Source organism: Kwoniella mangroviensis (assembly GCF_000507465.2).
Source record: "Kwoniella mangroviensis CBS 8507 chromosome 1 map unlocalized Ctg01, whole genome shotgun sequence".
NCBI classification, from domain to species: domain Eukaryota; kingdom Fungi; phylum Basidiomycota; class Tremellomycetes; order Tremellales; family Cryptococcaceae; genus Kwoniella; species Kwoniella mangrovensis.
This window is the reverse complement of record NW_027062533.1, coordinates 9,490,336-9,511,881: the sequence shown is the minus strand read 5'-3', so window position 1 is coordinate 9,511,881 and position 21,546 is coordinate 9,490,336. Positions and strand designations below refer to the sequence as shown.

General features: G+C 44.6%; 11 protein-coding genes across 11 annotated transcripts; 6 read left to right on the top strand and 5 right to left on the bottom strand.

The window, feature by feature from the left end:
* Positions 1-17: 17 nt before the first annotated feature.
* On the top strand, positions 18-2,823 carry I203_103597 (uncharacterized protein; the record flags this gene model as incomplete). Its single annotated transcript, XM_019147604.1, has 2 exons — positions 18-1,218; positions 1,343-2,823. 2 exons carry the CDS (start codon positions 18-20, stop codon positions 2,821-2,823), a joined length of 2,682 nt encoding a protein of 893 aa, XP_019003269.1.
* A 97-nt stretch (positions 2,824-2,920) lies between these two features.
* On the bottom strand, positions 2,921-4,122 carry I203_103596 (uncharacterized protein; the record flags this gene model as incomplete). The annotated part of the gene is made up of 4 exons (XM_065517352.1): positions 2,921-3,230; positions 3,365-3,572; positions 3,664-3,734; positions 3,833-4,122. 4 exons carry the CDS (start codon positions 4,120-4,122, stop codon positions 2,921-2,923), a joined length of 879 nt encoding a protein of 292 aa, XP_065374170.1.
* Positions 4,123-4,687: 565 nt separating this feature from the next.
* Positions 4,688-5,843, bottom strand: I203_103595 (uncharacterized protein; the record flags this gene model as incomplete). Its single annotated transcript, XM_019147606.1, has 3 exons — positions 4,688-5,564; positions 5,643-5,696; positions 5,764-5,843. 3 exons carry the CDS (start codon positions 5,841-5,843, stop codon positions 4,688-4,690), a joined length of 1,011 nt encoding a protein of 336 aa, XP_019003271.1.
* Positions 5,844-6,589: 746 nt separating this feature from the next.
* I203_103594 (uncharacterized protein) lies at positions 6,590-6,888 on the top strand (the record flags this gene model as incomplete). The annotated part of the gene is made up of 2 exons (XM_019147607.1): positions 6,590-6,703; positions 6,772-6,888. The coding sequence occupies 2 exons, from the start codon at positions 6,590-6,592 to the stop codon at positions 6,886-6,888; spliced, it is 231 nt and encodes a 76-aa protein (XP_019003272.1).
* Positions 6,889-6,971: 83 nt separating this feature from the next.
* On the top strand, positions 6,972-7,629 carry I203_103593 (uncharacterized protein; the record flags this gene model as incomplete). Its single annotated transcript, XM_065517351.1, has 4 exons — positions 6,972-7,001; positions 7,086-7,177; positions 7,344-7,419; positions 7,489-7,629. The coding sequence occupies 4 exons, from the start codon at positions 6,972-6,974 to the stop codon at positions 7,627-7,629; spliced, it is 339 nt and encodes a 112-aa protein (XP_065374169.1).
* A 245-nt stretch (positions 7,630-7,874) lies between these two features.
* Positions 7,875-8,512, bottom strand: I203_103592 (uncharacterized protein; the record flags this gene model as incomplete). The annotated part of the gene is made up of 3 exons (XM_019147608.1): positions 7,875-7,980; positions 8,071-8,156; positions 8,261-8,512. The coding sequence occupies 3 exons, from the start codon at positions 8,510-8,512 to the stop codon at positions 7,875-7,877; spliced, it is 444 nt and encodes a 147-aa protein (XP_019003273.1).
* Positions 8,513-9,143: 631 nt separating this feature from the next.
* I203_103591 (uncharacterized protein) lies at positions 9,144-10,115 on the top strand (the record flags this gene model as incomplete). Its single annotated transcript, XM_019147609.1, has 1 exon — positions 9,144-10,115. One exon carries the CDS (start codon positions 9,144-9,146, stop codon positions 10,113-10,115), a length of 972 nt encoding a protein of 323 aa, XP_019003274.1.
* A 205-nt stretch (positions 10,116-10,320) lies between these two features.
* On the bottom strand, positions 10,321-12,148 carry I203_103590 (uncharacterized protein; the record flags this gene model as incomplete). The annotated part of the gene is made up of 9 exons (XM_019147610.2): positions 10,321-10,464; positions 10,545-10,599; positions 10,680-10,785; positions 10,852-11,006; positions 11,104-11,194; positions 11,262-11,367; positions 11,431-11,555; positions 11,628-11,908; positions 12,003-12,148. The coding sequence occupies 9 exons, from the start codon at positions 12,146-12,148 to the stop codon at positions 10,321-10,323; spliced, it is 1,209 nt and encodes a 402-aa protein (XP_019003275.2).
* Positions 12,149-12,638: 490 nt separating this feature from the next.
* I203_103589 (uncharacterized protein) lies at positions 12,639-17,040 on the top strand (the record flags this gene model as incomplete). Its single annotated transcript, XM_019147611.1, has 3 exons — positions 12,639-13,660; positions 13,716-14,337; positions 14,398-17,040. 3 exons carry the CDS (start codon positions 12,639-12,641, stop codon positions 17,038-17,040), a joined length of 4,287 nt encoding a protein of 1,428 aa, XP_019003276.1.
* A 589-nt stretch (positions 17,041-17,629) lies between these two features.
* On the bottom strand, positions 17,630-19,487 carry I203_103588 (methylthioribose-1-phosphate isomerase; the record flags this gene model as incomplete). The annotated part of the gene is made up of 7 exons (XM_019147612.1): positions 17,630-17,706; positions 17,811-17,983; positions 18,074-18,177; positions 18,285-18,382; positions 18,538-18,688; positions 18,818-19,286; positions 19,381-19,487. 7 exons carry the CDS (start codon positions 19,485-19,487, stop codon positions 17,630-17,632), a joined length of 1,179 nt encoding a protein of 392 aa, XP_019003277.1.
* A 428-nt stretch (positions 19,488-19,915) lies between these two features.
* I203_103587 (uncharacterized protein) lies at positions 19,916-21,304 on the top strand (the record flags this gene model as incomplete). Its single annotated transcript, XM_019147613.1, has 1 exon — positions 19,916-21,304. The coding sequence occupies one exon, from the start codon at positions 19,916-19,918 to the stop codon at positions 21,302-21,304; it is 1,389 nt and encodes a 462-aa protein (XP_019003278.1).
* Positions 21,305-21,546: the final 242 nt, after the last annotated feature.

Here is a 21,546-nt window from a genome sequence, read left to right as displayed (position 1 = left end):
ACCACCATAGACATTGCATGACAGCTCTACGACCTGCAGCAGCTGCTGGTCCAGGACCGCAGACATGGCTGTATCGCCTGAGCTTCGGCACCAATCCGACACTTCACCTTCGTCCGCCGCCACTGAGACCGTTGCACACTACTGCCCCCGCACCTGCTTACCAGCGGAGTCGGAAAGTCAAGCCCAAACCCAATATCACCAGACCTCCGCCATCTTCGAAGCCGAGAGGCCCATCAACACCCGAGAAGGCTGCAAAACCCGTCGCTCATGATACTACTTCCCCCTTGACGTCCTACGACAATGTGATCTTGTTAGGGGTCCCACCGGATTATCCCATCGAAGCCAATATCAATCGACTTATCTCGCACCTTCAGAACTCCCAATTAGATCAATCCACCGCAGAATGGGCTCAACTGTGGGACCTTCGCTGTATACATCGCCTGGCCCCATGGCATTTCGAGGTGATATCCAATAGTATCCGTCAAATTCTATTTGGCAAGAATTATCCTCATCTGGGTAAAATGGCACTATACGAACCTGCCAAATATGGGCATCTGAAGAATATGGTCATTGAATCTGCATCTAGAGGATATGCTCTGGGGTTATATGCATTGATGTTGAAGTTGATCGGAAGTGGTAGACCTAAAGATGTGATTGACGCATATGAGAGGTGTAAAGAGCATATGAGGGAGATTCAAGGTAAAAAGAAAGAAGATTTATTTTCTTGGGATAGGATCAAAAGGTTAAATGCGAGATTAGAAGATCCCTCTGCTAGCTCAATGAACAATCAGAACAAAGTCAATGTGGGATTAAAGCATCTTTTGATGGCTAATATAGCTGCGCATACTTTAATGGATACGTTAGATGATAAAGTTTTATTCTCGATGTTGGATTCTCACATTGATCTCAGACCATCATCGACGTTCGATTTCAAACCTATCGATAGAGCTTTGAAAGCTTCCAAAGCCCAACCACAAGTTCACAAGAGATTTAGAGCGAACGTAGATAAATTGGTCCTTTCTTTGATGTGTTATCATCCCAATGCTTTAGTAGCGCGGATCATAACACTAGGAACCAGAAAATCAGATTCTAAACTGGATAGATTGTATGATAGGGTATTGGAAGCTTCTATTGGTCCCGATGCTTATCTGAAACCCAGAGAATTGGATGATTTCAGTCTGGTGTTTAGGAATATACCGATTCCCCCTGTTATATGGTGTGAGTGCTTTTTGAATCTGTTTAATCTCACCTCTCTTGCTTTACATCAGAACGTGCCTTTCGGATCCCAATTGTATCTGATTGGTCTAATCAGTACTGATCCATTCGCTTTGTTCTTCTACAGTGCAATTCATGAAAACCTTTGAATGGAAGGGTGACGTCGACCGAATCATCAAGATGATCGATGTCGATCTACCTGAAAGAGGCCTAGAGCCCAATGGTGACTTCCTCTCGTCTGCAATGCTATATATGGCGATCCTTTCCCAACGCGTCGGTCAATCGTCCTCTGTGAGATCAAAAGCCCGAGCATGGGTAGATGAATATTGGCGTCGACTCACTACCCAAAACTGGCATATTGAAGATCAACCTTTTTCGAGGCGAATACGAACATTAAGTATCTTATCATTCGATGATCCGAATTTACGAAATGAAATTACAAGCTTGTATAAAGCTGCCAAAGAAGGTCATTTGGGTAGAATACATTCTAGGACTCGAGCGGCCTTTGTGGAGTTTTTCATTAAGCACGGAACACTCAATCAAGCTTGGCAAATATTCCAAACTTTTCCGATGGATACCGATCGACCTGAAGATAATTCCGATATAGCTTTTTCAGTCTTTATTCGAAGACTCGCATTAGGTCCATGGCCTGTTGAAGACAAGTTAAAGATGTATAAGAAAGTAACCAAACTATTCATCGATAGTGGTCTACCTCTTCGACCCCATGTTTTAGGGTCATTACTATCGGTCCAACTCCAAGTCCTAAACTTACCCATGAAGACCATAGTGGACCTTACTTTAGATGCTACTACCGATGCCGAGGCTCCCGATCCAGGTATACAGAGATGGACCAAAGTTTTATACGGGATGATAACCAAGTGGACACATACAGCTACACCTACCTTATTGGAAATTCAAGCTGGTCTGTATATATTGGAAAAAGCAAGTGAGAGGAAGTTATATGGAGTGACTAGATCGAGATTGGTGCAAATGTGGATGTCATTCCTTGGGCCTATAGCTAAATCTACTCATACGAGTGCGGAACAAAGACAGGAATATATCGATTTAGCGTTGGATCTCTTCCCTGATGGAGGGAAAGGGAATGTATCAATCAGTATGTGGATGGAAATTATCACTCATTCGTTCAATCGTCATGATAGTGCTGGATTTGGAGAGGGTTATAGAAGATGGAAAGAGTTGGGACAAATCAGGACGATACAAGCTATTTGGTATAGTAAGATGTTAGATTTATTAATCAAACATGATAAGATTGATTGGGCTCTGGATTTAGTGACCGATGCGTGGAATAAGAAATATATAAAGAAGGCTGATGGATTTTACCTCAGAGCTAAAGCTTATGGGTTGATAAGTCAATTGGATTTGGACCCGGAGTTGGAGATGGAGCAGAACAGGTTGATGGATGACGAAAATGGTCAGATGAAGAGATGGAAAGAACCGATTGCGTTTGTGGAAGAATACGAGGATGAGATGTACCTTAAAGAAGAGGAGCAAAGCTCGATTGATGAAGAGGATGGATTAGATGAGGAAGATGCGAGATTCCAGGATGAAGAGGATTTAGACACTGAGGAAGAAATAAATAGGTTGTAAGGTCTGATCAATGGGAGATACTGTATGTCTGACCACTTGGTCATACATAGCTGTAATTGTGTTTATATGACGCACATCACGGTATATGATTATAACATTACGCTGTCTCACTCCTCTTATTCATACTTTGACTCCTATGGTGTGATTTTCTCTTAGCTCCCTTACTCCCACTCCGAGATCTATGATTATGCTTATCTTCCCTCTTCCTACCATTTTCTCTGCTTTTCTCTTCCCTACGCCATGGCCATAGACTGTAAACACCATGAACGGCTTTCTCAGCAAGACCCCTCTCAGGTTCAGGCTCCACAATTGGTTTGTTGAATTCCGCAAAATCATGTCGCTTGTACATCCCATCTAGTTCTGCAAAAATACACCATAAGATGGAAAAGACGAAGGCAACTGTGCCGCTAAGGGTATCGCATGGAGAGCAAGGTTAGTGGGATGTTCAAGAGTACTGTGGAATTTTCTAAAAGAGCAGAATACGATGGTATAATGATTGGGGATTCCGATCGACCTCAGAGCAATATGAAGCAGCACTTACAGCCAAAACACATCTATCTTTTCAACCTCTTTTACACCCTCCTTAATCTCCAAGGCATGGGCTACACACAGATCGGCAATGAAGATGATACAAGTGAAGAACGGTGCGAAGAGGGGTATTAACGTTGAATACCTCTTTGAAGATATAGATTGTGGGAACGAGAATAGAACGTAAGATAAAATCCAATTCACGAAAAATATCGCTGTTACTGTTGAGGAGACATGGGTAAACCCATATTCAGCCAACACATCTATGATGTATTTGATGTATGGCTTTCTCCTGACACGGAATGAACTCACTAGCTAAATGTAATTGCAACACTTGTTGTATCGGAGTATAATAATCAGGGGGAGACAGGCCAGGTTGACATCTGTAGGTAGAAGATCATTAAGACATTCATTTTGTCAATTTTCACGACTAATAATGAAAGGCGATGCAATATACGGTGCTGTTGATCAGACCACTCACTTCTCACCAAGCTTACATACGCCAAACCCACCTAGATACCAATTCTCGCCATCTTCTTCTACAGTCCCATTTACGTTCACCCCTTTGGCAGTTTGAATGGACTGAGATTGCGATTGTGATTGACCATTATATTCCACTCTTAACCAGAAAAATCCCACGTGGGGTCCTGACACTCCTGGCAATACCAGAAAAACAATATTTAATAGAGCAAGGAAGTGTGTGGCTATACTCGCTTGGATCTTGAAAAGACGTGAGGGGCTTGAAGGGATACATCTTGAGTAGAAGGACATGTTTGACGATTTCGATGAATCAGTATATATCGTTCTGAAATTTTATTAGTCCGGGTCGTTATTGCATTTTGTTAACTATGTTGTGTTATAAAGACTATCTTTCGATCCTGCTTCCGCTGGCGAGATGATCTTCAATCAGTGAAGCGATTTACCTATATTCGAAAGCTTGCTGACGGTATGTGGTGGTTGATAAAGTTTTGCTAGGTCAACAGAGCCAAACCCCCGCTATAACGGATTAACGACCAAAGCGGATGAACGAAAGGAAGTGAAAGGATGAAGAGTGCTCAAACCGCATATGAAATCCATACATTCCAGTTTGGAAAAGTTTGATGTCTACCCGTGAAAAATTAGGTAAAGCTCATATGTGTTGCATTACTCACTCTAAGCAGTCTCTATAAATCTTTTCCGGTACATTAGATCTATCCGCAGTTGTAACAGTCCGATACCTTTCCTACTGTCCCAGCGATCAAGCGTGATCCCTATAGATTCCTCACCTGTTCCATCATCCGTGAATTGTTCTAAATACAACCACCGATCGTCTACTTCTGAAATATGCACCTTACTTCTAATTAGCATAGGTTTTCCTCCATTCATCTAACAAGTCAAGAGTCACCGCACTTCCTCCACAAACTACCAACACAACCCTTGAATCTTCCTTCAACCCTTTGATATGATCCTTCAGCTTCCCTTCGTAGGCGATAGACAACGTCGCTCCGCAAGCAGGTTCTACAATCATATTTTCTTCGCTTGCGAATCTCAACAATGCCTGTACAGCCTGTTGATCGCTTACTACCACACTCTTCACTATATCTCTATTCTCATGGGCGTAATTGAACGCTTGTTGACATACTTTGATAGCTCCCAAGGAAGTCGCGATGGAAGTAATTCCCCCTAAATTGGAATTTTCACCCTTTTCTAAAGAAGCATTTAGACTTTCTGCACCTTTAGTTTCAACAGCTATAACCTTTGTTTTTCTTTTCTTCTGGTCTAGGAGACCTTGCATTATACCTGCGAACAACCCTCCTCCACCTACACAACAAACTACTCCATCCGCTTCGACTTGCTTTAGGCCGTCAATGTGAGACAGTTGGGCTTCCCATTCCGGTACCAAGGTAGCTGCGCCATCCCAGACATTCGGATGATCAAAGGGAGGTACGTATACTCCACCAGGATCTTTAGGTAATATATCATTACGGAGATGTTGGTCGGCATGAAACCATGTTTCTCCATATTGAATCACGTCCGCTCCTGCAATTTTCAATTTCTCAATCATGAATTGCTTTGTCGATAGGGGAACTACCACAGTGGCTTTGTATCCCAAGGTAGAACATGCTGTCACGCATGCTAAGCCTGCATTACCGCCTGACGAAATGTAGAAATGAGGTTGAGAGGATGGGTTGGGGTGGGATTGGATTGATTGGACAATGAAGTTTCCTATCCCTCTATAACACGCAATAACAACGCAGTACGAATTAATGGGTCACCGGAAGCAATATAACGATGTCAGAGATTGGACATACCGAGATTTAAATGATTTACTAGGCTGGAGGTTCTCTAGTTTCAAAAAGACCCGACTATATCGTTGATCGTGTCAGCTGATTGATGAAGCGAAGTAAGTGAAGAGAGAAAGAGATAACGTACCATCCATTGATCTTGGATAAAGCTGCTGACTCAAGTAAGGGAGTCTCTATCCACGGTCTTTGAGGTGTGGTCTCTGGCATGTTGTGTCTTTGGCCTTATCGATCTTGATAGTCCCGAGGTTGAACGACTTCCAAGCACGACGCGACTGAGATATGTACAGTAGTGGTGTATCGAAGATGAGCAGATGATGACATGAAGAAGTGATTGCTCGTACTCGGGTGAGACTAGACCTTTCTATCGGATTCCGGCTAAACCGATAAACTACCAATGGACGCATGAGAGTGGGGGACAATGCCCGTCGAGTATGGTCGCATGTGGCAGCCTACTCATTGATGCGGCGCATGGCACACATGCATGGTGTTTATAACCTCTTATGAAAGTAAAATATTGGTCACATATATAGATGATATGACCAGTTTTACATGCATGTCTCGGATATGAGTTTGCTGTGAAGAGTAGCCATACAAGAGAATGTCTTGTATGTGAACCACTCGTCACGAAGAAAACTCACTGTCACGCCTTCTTCTGGCTTCCTGCTGACGGGTAGAAGACACACAATTCAAAAGCCATGATTCCCCACTTATAGCGACACGCTTGTGCAATGCGTTCCAGGCGAACTGGCGAAGCCTTCTTTCTCGGCTAAATAGGAGATTTGAATTCGCCTATGATGGTCATACATGGAGGGAGCCCTCGAAAACAGCGTCCAAAAAGATACATATAAAGGCGCTCATGAACGACAAGAGATGTGTTTCTGCTCGCAACACTGAACCATCAACCATACTTTTCAGCCCCCTAGTGCTTCACTCAGAACGGAATTCGACTCATAATGCCGCCTAAGCAAGAACCAGTATTCGAGCCTTGGTCTCTTCCTCCCTCCATGAATGCTAGCTCTACCTCAGGATCGACTCAAGCAACAAGTACCAATACGGGTGGTGCCTCAGTAAGTAAGCTCTTAAACTAATATATCACTCAAACGTGAAGTCCTGATAGGTCTCGTGCGATGTTTAGAGCACTCAAAGTGGTGGGTCGTGCGTTCCTTCTGGGGCATCTCAGACTCAAAGTCAACAGGGACCACAATCTCCTGCGTCGACATACGGTTGGCCAAGAGAATCTGGAGGTCAATAAGACCACCTAGGTGCTAGGAGAATTTTGTATCGCGCCTGAGTTCAGGATCGATATTTAATGATTGAAAGATCAGTACAGTATGAATGACCAGCGCTAGAAGAGCTGTATGCAGAGTGGGTAAGAAATGATGCTGAGCTGTTGTGTGCATGTAAACTACACTATTGTCTTGACTCTTTGATGGAGTTTGGAGATCGCAGAGCAGGACTATAACACTCTGTGAATCCTTTGTGTTGAATCATCTCACCACTTCCGCTCATCCGAAGACCAAGACTCAAGAAGACCTCTTAGCGTGAGAAACAACTGTACTACGCGGGCATGAAGCCTGCACATCGGATTTCCAGCGATGACAGTGCATAGGTTATAAAATGGGGGATTCGATGGTTTGGCACCCATCCTTGCCTTCTGCCCCCCTTCTACTCAACATCACAAAGCTTGTTAAGCAAATCATTAGTCAGCAGGGTGAGCGAGCAATCAAGCAATAGCACCAGCACTACTCCCTCATCTAATCGTGCATCAGGGTGCACATCAAGTGTAAGTTGACAAACCTTCGAACGCGGGCCCACCGCCGTCAGCAGCTGATCTATTTTGAATGGGTAACAGGCCACTGGCGCCTCACAGACAACTTCTAATAGCGAAGGTGAGAGTACTGAAAGTAGTGGATTACCCAAAGATTGGGAAGATATCAGAAAGGAGAAGCTTGAACTTGAGGCTGCCCATTTTGGAACGAGTCAAACAAGATAATTTGCGATGTTAAGCCGATCAAGATATCGTTTGACCTAGGTGTACTGCTTACACGAGGGTACGGGGCTTCGTATACTAATTCTTATTAAGACAGATGATCAAAGATCAGGCCACATGCATTGATATTCTTTATGACTAACATTGTTGCAGTATTACCATATTCCACACAGACCGTATGCCATACACTGTACTCCCAAGCTGGGGTCCAAGCAGTCTTCTCCGATCAGAGGGGTAAGTCGATTGACTTAACAAGTATCAGGCTCGTCATCACCTGGTACCAGATTCAATTTAGGTCCATAAGCTCTTTGTTCAGGTAGAGGGAATCCTTCGGAATCCCAAACGATGAATCGGCTATACCAGTCACACGCACATGTCAGTAATTCTGATGATGATGCAATTTGAAAGAGATACACATGTTCAGTCGGACGAGGATAAACCCACAAGCTAGCTTCGGGTTTCCAACATCTAGCAGGGGCGAAGTAGAAATCGTAATGATCATAGACTTCATTTTGGAATACAAAGTTTAGCTGTAAATGTACGTGGAGCGAATCGTCAGCGGGTTGGTCATATGTCATTTATTACCCGAAGTCAACTGCCCGAGAAGAAGGGATTGAAACGATGCTGTACTTACCAAAAGATCATCACCACCATTATATTCCTCCACCCAAGCTAAGGTATATTTTCCCGAATCACTTCCTTCCCAGCTCATCGAGATGCTCTCTCCCCCTACCAGTTGATCAGGCCATGAGGAGGTGAAATGGACATCCGATTGACGTTTCTCGAGACTCTCATATTCCGCTCGGGAGATCTGAGCGGATGGGAGAGCTTGAACGAGATTCAAGAAGAGGAGAATGGATGAGATGATTGGTAGTGTAAAGAACATATTGTTTGATTGTCAACAGGAGATTGAGCTGGAGGACAATTGACTGTGAGATGAAGGAGGATCGATGAGTCTGTCAAGTGGTCAGGGGTGCAAACTTATATATCTGTTCTCTGGTTAGTCTATAAGATCTCGCTCCATGTCAAGAAACAGAAACACGACCGAAAGGCGATGTCAGTCAGTCAGCTCCTTACATCGCACGCTGCACACCGCCCTCTCAAGCCTGGGACAGAGAATCTAGGTCCGCACGGACATTCCCCCTATATATCTCCTGGCATGACATCCATCCGCACTTCCGCACAGCCTCTCATCATGGACTAAAAGAGCGTTTGGTCCGTTCTGAATAGCACGATCAAATGACTTTATGTTATATGTACGACGTCATCCTTCGGACAAAGCCGCTCTCGCCGATCAGGTAACAGGTCACGTGACTCGCCTTGGTTTCTTTGTTTTCGAGAATGAGAATAAGAAGTGCAAGTTATTTTAGGGAATATGATCAGACAGATGATCAACTGAGATGAGTTATTAATCGATAATCACGACAGTCATGTCTCCTCACAGGTCAACGAAAGTGCAACATCGCTAGATCCAGTGCTTCAGACAAGGGCGGCCCAGGCTAAAGAAATCAGCAGAGATGGGCAATGGGGATACCGAAGATATCAATTGGGTATCCAATCCATGGAATCATACTCGAGAACTCAAGAACATCCCTTTAGATACCAAGGCACAACCGGATCGATCAACTTCCTCATCTGATACAGGATATGTTCAAGAGCTATTGCAGCATAACAACGGTCTAATCCTCATAAACGATTTCCTCTCGCCTGGAGACTATGAAGTCTTGCTGAATACAATTAAAGACGAATTCCGTATAATGGAAGAAAGCAAGTCCAAGTCTCTCCCGACTGATGAAACGGAGTTGCAACAACCTAGAGACCAGTCTAAACCCAAAACCAAAGCCAAATTACGTAGATTAGCGATTCACTATGGACCCAAATACGATTACACCACGAACCACGCTTCACCCAATCCTACTCCTGTTCCAGATTACATCCAAGATCTAATAGAGATGATCAAACCTTATATAAATGGATTAGAAATTAATCAAGCTACCTTACAATATTACCCACCTGGATCGGGTATACCCCCTCACATAGATACGCATTCGTGCTTTGAGAAAGAGATATTATCGTTCTCGCTAGGAGCGAGGGTCAATATGGGTTTCCAGAAAGGTGATGAAGCGACTGCTATGAAGATGTTCGCTCCTAGACGATGTGTTGGTGGATCAACTTCTACCTCAACTCCGGGCACGCTCCCATCAGAGATCACGATTAATGGAAATCAATCACTAACACCTACGCTTACACCTAAACCCTTAGCCCAATCAACATATCATGAAATTCCCCTTCAACCCAATAGTTTATGTATAATGTCCAACGAAGTTCGATATGCCTGGACGCACGGTATACGCTCTAGAGCGACCGACGATAGTGTGAAAAGAGAAGATAGGTATAGTATAACATTTAGGAAAGTTGATTTTCAGGGGGTTTGTAAGTGCGAATATGGAGTTTGGTGTGATTCCCAACAGGATAAGAATAAAGAATAGAGCATGAGGAATGAGCAGACAGAAGAACAATTTTTAGGATCTAGATATAGTAGGGTATTATCTGTCTTCTCCATAATTATTCACGAACCGATCAGATATTGTTGTTGTAACTTCATTCTATACTAGATATACATACATTTGGTGATGATGATGTATCATGATGTCAGAACATGTATGATATGTTATCCGCGGTGTTCACAAACCCCTAATCTTCGCCTACACGCTTCACTATGTTATTCGGCTTCATACCAGGTACACCAGGTTGACCGATCTTAGGGGGTAACACCAATACCCTTGTGTTCCTTCGCCAGAACTGCACGATCGTTGAGGCTAATGATGAGGGATTATCCTAATCAGTGGAGTATCGTGTAATCAGCTATTAGAAGTTGGTCCACTCGTGAATCGATGAAGATCTGAAGACGGACTCACCTCATGTAGATAATGTCCGGTGTCAGGCATGACTTCAAGTTGGAATTTACCTTGCCTGGAGGACCATTCATTGTGATCAGCTGTTTTTCTATCGAATAGTAAAGAAAATGACCAGCTGATGATAGGGACACTCACATCTGACCAACCATCAATTCCTTGTCCAACCTCTCTTGTCCAGCCAACACCAATAATCTCGCGCATTTAGCTTCTAGGAATCTCTTACTTAAACCTATGTACCATTCTGGACGTTTCAAAACCATGACAGATTAGCTTGACCTGAAATGATAAAGGTTAAAGGCACGCTTACCCTCCCAATAAGGCTCAGTAGCTAAAAGATCAGTTCTCCAAATCTGTTTCTCCCCTCCTCCTCCACCATTATTGGAGTTACTGGGATCAGGAATTAGGAATGATGGTACGGATACTCTTGCTGCTTCTGTATCTCTTAATGTGTTCGATGTTAGACTAATTCAACTCGATTAGTTTTTTATGCTTACGAATCTCTCCCAGACCAAAGCAGCTGATTGGAAGCCATAATGCGAGGATGAATATCTCTACTCACTGCCAATGAATCGCATCCACCACCGACCTGAATTGGGTAGGACGCTGGGATAAGATAGATTTCATCAAAGGTAAAGCCTCGATCGCAGTGCCTATACGAACATATTGGAAACGATCAGTTATTATCCTATCTGCTGCTCCAAAAAAGAATCAGCTGACCTTCAACAACGTCTAACACTATCACACCAGGTATCGTATACCCCTTTTTCTGTAGTGTAGGTGCGGAAGATAAAATTGGTGCTGCACCCATCGAATGACCTAACAGCTGTATGATACCGACCTGTAAGCTGATACACTCCCACACCGATCCGGGCCATGTGCAGCTTACTATCAGAGATGGCGATTCTTTCGCATCAGGGAATATATGCTGTATCAGTGCTAGGAAGTCGTTCTGTAATGTAGGTAAAGATAGATCTTGCTCCGAAGAGGACGGACCGGCAGTACTGGTCTTGCCTATTTGCACATATGATCAGGTTAGCTCAGACTAATCTACTTGGTAGGCTGATACGGGCAGTTCATACTCACCATGATTTCTACAATCGAAAGCGAGCACACCTAATTCACCATGACTACTCTCCCTAACATGTTTAGCCAACGCTGCAAAGCTCAATCCGGATGCTCCTGCTCCATGATGACATACAAGGTAAGTGCCCTTCCCCTTTCCATTGCTGGCATTAGGTGGGGTGAGATATACTCTGAATGTCGTGGAGGAAGAGGAAGGGGTGACTTCCAGTGCTTGTTGGAAGAACGACGAGGCGGATAAAGGAGTGAGATCTGTCGAACCGTATTTCGTAGGAGGTGGCAGACTACAAACAAGTCAGCTACTAATACGGGCTTCACATGAGATAGGGAATCTGGACATGGGAATGACTCAGTCTAGGTAGAACGGCTGATACCCACGCTGCGTGCAGATCGCCCAGCCCATCTTCTTCTTCTTCCTCCTGCAACTCCTCTTGTCCCTCGTCGGCCTCCTCGGCCCATGGTGCTTTTGTCCGAGGTAGCTGGGGTAGCTTGTTGGCCATTGCTTTCCTGAACGCGTCTGACATGATGTTATTCGAGACGGTGGCCTTGTATCTTGTGTCTTGTTTCGTAATGACTTGATGCTCTATACCGGTCTTCAGTAGGATTGTGGATACTTTGTCGCTGTCATTGATATCGATCGGCTTTTGATGAACCGGGTCTGTGCGTAGGTTTGAGGTATGCGGAGATGCGAGGAATGTCCGTTGTTCCGATTGTTTGTGATGTTTTATGACGGTATGACGGTATACTACTATGCGCATTGGAGGGTGATGTTCTCGGTAAGAGTAAGAGGTCAAGTGAAATTGTTATGTTATCTGTTCTTGGTCTCTTCGATTATCTTGTTATCATCCCGTCAAGGACAACATTCACCAAGTAGAGTAGCTTGCAACCATAGAAGTATCAACGGAATCGCTTTCAACATATATCACAAGTCTTCAGCTGAACATCCGGTCATAAACTCCCATCTTCGTCGATTCCTCCAATTCACATCGATGATATAGAAATACCGTCTCAACAATGTCACATCCAGCTCGTCTGCTCTTACGAGCCCCACCTCACCTACCTTTCATACAAGGTCATCCCGGTATCCCAGCCTCTCCTGATCGCAAAGCAGCAGGTGTGCATGGATCGTTGGAACTGCGGGTCGGATCGATACCAGTAAAAGCCAAATGGGTTAGAGTCGAAATACGTAAATACGAGTCACTCCCACCTGGATTTCCCAATACCGGTGGATCATCCTCTGAACCGGTATGGGAGCATATAGGAGAGATCAACACATTGTGGAAACCAAGCGACGAAAGTAAAGAGACTGAACAGATCGAAACGGCAGATTTCAAGTTCTTCTTACCTCTTCCTGAAAATGTACCACCCTCTGTCGAATTACCAAGATCTACTGGAATAAGATACGAATTAGTCGCTGCTTTATGCTATAAACAAAAATCAGGTCTATTCAAGAAAGAGTCATACCCCATTTTGAAGATTTCTGAACCGTTGATAGTAATCAAACATGATTTACATTCATCTTGGCCCCTGTACAATATACCTGATTCGAAAACTATCAAAGCATCGAATGATCAGTTGACATTGAATGTTTCAAGACCCAATACAGCTTTTAGCTCAGGAGATAGAATACAGTTCTCAGCATCGTTGAAATCAACCAAATCGCAACCTTTCAAATTGAAGGGATTCGAATGTACGATATATGAATTAATCACTTCTATACCTATCCCACCTGATCCCCAGGGAACAAAAGGAAAGAAAAGGAAATCCCTACAAAACCCTATAACGAAGTCAAGACCTATATCAACGGTCAAGGCAGCAGTGGATGAAAGGATAGGTTTAGGTGGTGAGAAATCAGCAAAGATAGAGATGTTGGTAGATCGAGTTTTGGTAACGGTTAAAAATGCTAGAACGTTAAGAGTGGAATATGCCTTGGAAGTCAAAGCTGTAATGGAAGGTATAAGGGATAAGATCGAAATCAATGGGATTATGTATACGGTCGGTGTCTTTGATAGGAACACTGCTGAACAGGCTACTGGGTGAGTGGCTTTCACGCAGTTTCGATTGGATATCTATTCTGATGTAATGTCATAGGGATATAGGTCGAGTGGACTTCCTATGTCCCGACATTCCTCAACCTTCACCTCCTCCTCGTCCCATTGATTCAACCCCTTTCGCAGGCCCTCAACCTGACTTACCCCCTAATGCTCGATTTAACGGTAATTCTCTCTTGCCCGGTCCTGGTTATTTCCCTTCTCAGCGTCCTACTTCTGGATCATACAATCAGCAGCAGCAGCCACAACAGCCGATGCAAGGCTTCGATTCCCGACAACCATATCAACGACACGCATCTAGTAATAGTGCCAGTACTTTCACTACGACGGACACCCAGACCAACGAGTTTGGTATGACACCCACACCGACCCAGAATAGATCATATGCTACTATGCCTACTTTACCTGGTCAGCGCAGACCGGAGGCGATGTTTCCTACTGCCCATCCGCGACCTCGGAGTGTCACACCTACTTCTCCAACCCACGATTCCGCAAGTGGGCATGAGAGATACGTGCAGAGTGACGCGGGACATGACACCTCCAGCAATAGGTATTCCACAGCGACTATGGCTACATTTGGGCGGTGGGATAAAGGTTTGAAGAATGCTATGAAGCCGGAACAGGAGAGTGACCGAACCGCGACAAGTCTAGCTTCTAGCGACGTAAGTATTGGAAACTATCTCACTTGGGCCCCTCGGTGAGCTAACCTGCACGTGTTACAGAACGCCATCACACCTACTACACCTACCGTACCTTCCCCATCAACTCGCCAATCCTCCCCTATGCCCGTGGTAGTTTCTCGTCCTACCTCGGCTCGACCTCCAGTCCCTCCGAGCTCCTTCTACCTTTCTTCAGAACAGGAAAAGACCTTACAGCGCGAACGGTACGAGGCTGCTCGAAATGCCGCTGGTCTACTTACTTCCTCTCAAACGACTAAAAAGGACGAAGAAGAAATACCTGAAATACCACCACCAGAATACGCACCTCCTGTACCTGCTCAACCGAAAAGACAGTATGCAGCACCTTCCAGACCGGTATCAGAATATACGAGTTTGAATGGATCATCTGTGAATTCCAGTCCGAAAACTACCAGTTCCCCTAGATTGACTTCGCCCTCACCTGCTACAAGGCCCAGTTCGGGATCGAACAGAATGGGATCACCTCCTCCACCATCTATCGCTGAACAAACGGGGCTTCTAAGTGCCGCTGAAGAAAAGGAAATACAGAGAAAGAGATACGAAGAAGCTACTTCGAGAGTTGCCGAGACCAACACTCCTCCACCAAAAGCGGGACCTTCAAAAATCGACGTGGTCAAAGCCAATTCATCTTCTTCGCCAAATAGACAATCCAGTATAATACAGGCATTGAAAACTTCTCCACCTCTATGTCCACGAAAATCTTCTCAGGGTAGTACATCGGAAGGACCTATGCCATATACTGCGATCTACCCACCTGATCGTACTAGCTCGAAGGCTGATGGTAGCACTCCAGTGGGCCTGGGTATATCGGCAAATGGGTTGAGCGAGAAGGAACAGATGAAAAGGTATTACGAGGCTCAAGAAGCTGTCGCGCAGAATCAGAATCAATCGAATCCGAATTCACCTAGTAGAATGATTAATGTTGGAAGTAGTAGTGTTTTAACTAGGAAATCTGGTGGTGGGAGTGTAGGTTCGATTGTTGTGAACGAACAAGGTCAGAGAACAGGACAGGGTGGTCCGATAGATGAGAAAGAACAGATGAGGAGATATTATGAAGCTCAAGATAGAGTTGCCTCTGCTTCTGGCTCTGGACAATCACCAGCTAGACCCTCTAAAGTAACCAATCTCCACAATCAGAATAGGGATGTATCAAGACCTTCTTCACCATCTGGTAGTAAACCACCAACCAGTGCTTCAGATGAAAAAGAGCAGATGAGAAGGTACTATGAGGCGCAAGATCGAGTAGCGGCTGCTGCAAGAGGCGAAAACAGTGCTGGTCCAAGCACGAGTACTTCACAGAACGCTAAGCAAGATACCTTACCTTCTGGCTCAGCTGTAGATGAGAAGGAACAGATGAGAAGATACTACGAAGCCCAAGAAAAGGTTGCCGCTAGGACTGGATCTCCTCCACCTGTTGGTCCATCGGGATATACTCGACAAACTACGCAGACTCCTTCACCCACAAAACCGAAGACTGATGCCGCTGTACCCGCTCCGATCGATGAGAAGGAGCAGATGAGAAGGTACTACGAAGCTCAAGATAGGGTGGCCGCAGCGTCCAGAGGGGAAAGTAGCGGGACTGGTATGCAGCAATCACCTCCTAGATCCACTCATCGAGGTAGTCATGCAGCTTCACCTACTAGACCTAAGACATCAGCGGCTGCATCTTATGTTATTGATGAGAAGGAGCAGATACGGAGGTACTATGAAGCCCGAGATAGAGTTGCTAGAGCCTCTCAATCGCCAGGTATAGGATCTTCCAGTAACAATCGAATATCCGATACACCTACTGCATCTCCTACGAAGCCCCGAGCGACCTCCACAATTCCTACCGCCCTGAATGAGAAGGAACAGATGAGAAGGTACTATGAAGCCCAGGATAGAGTCGCAAGGGCTGGTTCAGGGTCGCCTCAACCTGGATCATCGCGGTCTGCAACCGGAACCGGATCGGTGGTCCCGTCTTCTAGCTCAGGAGGGGTCAGTGCGATAGATGAGAAAGAACAGATGAAGAGGTATTATGAAGCTATGGATAGGGTTAATCGAGCTTCAGGTACGAATGGATCGCCCTCACGGGCCCGACAGAGTACCGCTTCGCCCCCACCTCCACCTGTCTTAGCTCCTCCTGTTGAGTCTCCTACTTTCGACGAGGCACCACCTTCTTTCGCTGAAGGTTCATCCAATAATGCTGGAACTGCCAGTGCGAGTGGAAGTGGAAGTGGAATAGGTTACCCTTCAGCTGAACAAGAGAAAGAAATGATGAAGAAGAGGTACGAACAGGCTACTTCTGCTGTACAGCGATATAACTCGCCGTCTCCACCACCCCCTGAAACTTCTTCCCTCTCAACAGCAGCGACAAATCCATTTATGAGAAGTTTGACGAATCAACCTAGGACGAGTCTAGGATCAGCTTCTGAACAAATCATCAGTAACAAGAACAGCGCAGGCTCATCTCAAGTTCCAAAAGGCGATGATCGTGGGTACTTCGGAAGTAATGATTTTTCCTCACCTGCGACCTCACCACCCTCTTCACCTTTCTTAGCTAGAGATCCAACGATCAAAGCTGGTAAAGCTAGGGCGATCGACGGCTCAACAACGTCCAATGCGCCTCCACCACCTTTACCTGCTAGACCACCTAAGGAGTATGTCGAGCTGTTATCTCCTGTTTAGGGCTAGTGATGGACCATGGGGTGAGATTGTCAGGCAAATTTCAATTGGAATAGATTGTGAGGGGTGAACGGGTAGATGAATTATGGAATATGGGTCTTGATTGTGCTTTCCTGTCGATGCAAGTTTGATTTGAGTCTGGGCCATTGAGTGATTTGTCTTGTCTTGCTTTGAATCTATGGATGATCTCGTTTACTTACATAGCTTTGGGACCTATCCTGTTCTGCTTGGGATCTCAAGGTTGGATAACATTAATACGATATCTTTGGCCACGTATACCCCGATTGACACTTCTATTAAATTTATAATGCTTGGTATGACGATGCTTTTTAATGAATGACGATGGTTGTTTAGCTCATCCAATCATCAAAACAGACCCAATGGATGCATTCCATTAACGAACCTGTAGGAACATACGTATGCTTCAATCATATCAATGATGTATATATATTCTAGAAGGGCAAAGAGACACAGCCTGAGTCTGATCTAGACATGTTGGTGGAATGAACGAGTATTGACACTCAATTCACTTTTCACCGATAAATTAACTTTCACTCTTTGAGTCTCTCTCCTTTCCACTACTTTCTACTTTTTAACAGATGGAAGAAACATCTATACTCTTTTCACCGTCTTTCCTCTCCGCAACTCCTTTCTCAGTCACCACGCAACCTATAGTAGTAGTAGTAGAACATCAGTATACACCATATAACGCCATTTTTACTGTTATTCATAGAAGAGGGTTTGTTGTTTGGTATAACAAATGATGAACTCACTTATCAACTCTGCAGGAGTAACATCAAAAGAAGGATTATAAACTCTTTGCCAAGGTTTATCACCTTCACCTACACCTTCAGGTGTGATTCTCACAACGCTCAATTTACCCGTTTCGGTGTTGAGGCCTCTTACTTGGGTAGCTTCGATCGAAGGTCGTTGTTCGATGTGAATTCTACGTAGTGTAGTGGATTGATCAGCTGAATATCATAAATTGATGAAGAGCTGATGAGAAGTAGACCTATTTCAGGTCTGATCTACTCACTCTTTTCCTGTCTCTAGGGATAAATCGATAGTAGTCACGGGAGCGATCACCATAAATGGTATGTTATGTCTTTGAGCTAGGACGGCAGCTTGGTATGTACCGATCTGAGAGGGTGACCGGACAGAGAAAAAGAAAGTGACATCAATCGTTGATTCAATAAAGTAATCGGATATGCACAGAATGCATATGCATATGGTGTGACTTTACTCACCTTGTTGGCTGTATCACCATTCTTGACTACTCTATCAGCACCTACGATCACTCCATCTATATCTTCATGTTGGAATAACGATCCGAGCATGGTATCACCTATAGACGTATGTCAAAGGGATTATTAGCCCATTTAACATTTGGCCGTTCTAGGTTCATGCGTGGAAACAGACAAAAGATCGACGAGTTGGAGAGTCGAACCAATTGCAGAATATCTAAAATAGACTTAACAGTTGGAACAGAGCGACACTTACAAATCATACAAGAGGGAATCTCCAAAGTGGTCAACTCCAAACTTGTCAACCTTGATCCTTGATGGTATGGCGTTGTCTGAGCGTAGTAAGCTGTATCTAATTGGTCGTGCTCGTATAAAGCTGTGATAACTCCTATAGCAGTACCGTAGCCCTGTGATGATAAAGAGATTGTATCAGCTCATTATTCAATATACTAATGTTCTCCCATTTCTTGATCCCGACGAGCTGCATGTTATTACTAATTACTATAACAAATTGAATCTCTCTTGAGTACACTCACGGAAGTAGCCAAACTACCAGTGTTACAAACAGTCACAACTTTCAACTTATCCTTCTTTCCCCCTCTTTTGGCGAATAACCAATCAGCACCTAATTTACCCATTTGCATATTCCTTTCCAAATCCTCTTCATGCACGTCCTGACATATCTCTCGTACATTATCTATCACACTTTCTTTCGTATCTTTCTCGGTGATGGTGGTATTAAGATACTGTCGAATACGGTTCATAGCTTCACTTAGGTTTACCGCTGTAGGCCTAGATGATTGAAGATAATCGCATTTCTCCTTTACCCACTGTGCTGCGTCTGTCGTGGAGGAGAATTCATTGGTGAGAGAGGCGGAGGAAAGCGATGATTTGAGGGAAAGGGCTGCTAGTGATGCGATGGCGGGTGCACCTCGGATTTTCATAGATTTGATAGCTTCAAATGCTTCTTCGGGGGTTGAGATGGGGATCCATACGACTGAGTGACTTCATTTCAGTAGGGAAGGATATCAGCTACACTATCGCCAACATGACCATCATAGCTGATATGTGAGAGTAATGACAGAAAAAGAATACTTACGGGAGTAATAGTTGATCGACAATTTCAACTTGACCTGACTTGTCGATCCGAATGGAAGTCATCATGTCTGGTAAGGGTTTTTTACCCGAGGGAGCTTGAGCGACCATTTTGCTTGATACGTGTTCTTTACGAAAATGGCAGAGAGGACGACAGTGAGACGTTAGACAACCTGAAGTCCTAGCGGCGGGAGAGAGAGATGTTGGATGGCGAAGAGCATAAAAGAACAGATTGCGTGAGCACGTTTGAATTTTCGAGTGTTCTTGTTTTTGCAAAAATAAACTTGTACGATCAGGCACCAAGAGTGGAGAACGCAAAAAGCTAATCAGCATTATAAATATGTTGTAACACATCTCAGTTTGAACTACAAAGGACCCTTATCATCTTGCTCTGTCAGTGTGGGGCTCCCCGTAAGTACAGTCCTCCATTCTCGATATTCGATGCAGGTCAAGAAAAGATCAAGATGACGAGGGATTAGAAGAATACATTCGTCTGTTGCAGGTGATTACATAGATACTTGCACATTGGAACGCTATCGATGCCCCCTCAACTTCTAGCCTGCGGCTCTAATTCAGCCTCCCATCTATCAATCAACCATCCAGATGATGTCTTCACCCTTACACCGACAGTATACCATCCTTCTTCACCTCCCATTCCAGATACCTCCACAATCCTCGACTTAGTATCAACATCTGCCCATTCACTATTACTCATGTCTACGCCTTCTTCTGAAGGTGATGTCAGACCTAGGAACATCCTTCTTGGAGCTGGCACAAATACTTGCGGTCAGCTGGGTCCTAGGTGTGCGTTGTGGGACGACATCAAGCCTGAAGCAAGGTGGAAACCGCTCAATTTACTAAACTCTGTTGGAGTAGGAGGAGATTGGGAACCTGTGAAGATTGCTTCTACATGGACAACCAGCTTTGTAGTGTATCAGCGGATTAGTGATTTTACACAAGATCAAAGCGTTTCATCTTCAATGTCACAGGTAGATACAGGCTATTCTCATATCAAGGGCAACGATGTGGAACAGATAGTATTGTCATGCGGATCAAACGACTTTGGTGAACTCGGGTCAACCACCAACGTACCTCTTACGTTGGATGCTCCGGCTGAAATACCCATATCTCAAGCCTCCAGAAAACCTACGATAGTGGAAGTAGGATTGAGAAGGGGAGAAAAAGTGGAAATCATCCAAGGTGGTCAAAGACATGTCATCGTGATTATTTCTGGTAGAAATGGTGAACAGAGAGTGATGGGATGGGGTGCAAGTAGGAAAGGTGAATTGGATGCTTCAACGCTTTCAAGTAACCTTACGAATGGCAGCAAATCTTCGGCTTCCAATAAGGCAAAGGGGAAGGGTAAAGGTAAAGCCGTTTCTCGATCAACCACTTCACCGCCTACGAAGATTGACTTGCAGATACCACCAGGAGAGCGGTTCATAGATGTCTCCTTGGGAGCATCGCATACTCTGGCACTACTTTCCAACGGGACTGTTTTGGGCTGGGGAAGTAATCTGAAAGGACAAATCACCGATATACATCTCCTCAAAGACGTAAAGTGTATAGCGGCAACGTGGAATGGATCGTACTTCCTTACCAAATCCAATCGACTTCTCTCTCAGGGATCAAATACTCATTCACAATTACTTCGAGGACCCGATGCAGAAACTGTAAGAGGGGAAGTGGAGAAACCGGATGGATGGGGAGTGGACAGGATCGTAGCTGGATCAGAACATCTTTTGGTGCATATGAAGTCTAAAGATATGGAAGAAGGAGAAGAGTTATGGACGGGAGGTTGGAACGAACATGGTAATCTTGCTTTGAGAGATCAAGAGGACCGAGCACACCTTACAAGGGTCGGAATCAATGGGAAAATCAGGGGTCTGTGGGGTGGGTGTGCTAGTACGTGGATATGGGTGGGATGATAGGATATGAACTGCTATTTCGGTGGTCATGAATGGCAAGAGAGTCTACGACATTGCGGTGACATCGTATAATATCCCAGCAGCTGTGACGATCTTGGATGTCACCCAAATCCACCTTTTATTCAAATACAGCGCACGGACGCTCGGACGCACTGCTCCCACCCTCAGCCTCAGGAACAAAAGGGAGAGAAACGAAAAACCCCACCAAAACAGCAACAATAGGCGATGAGAAATCATCGACC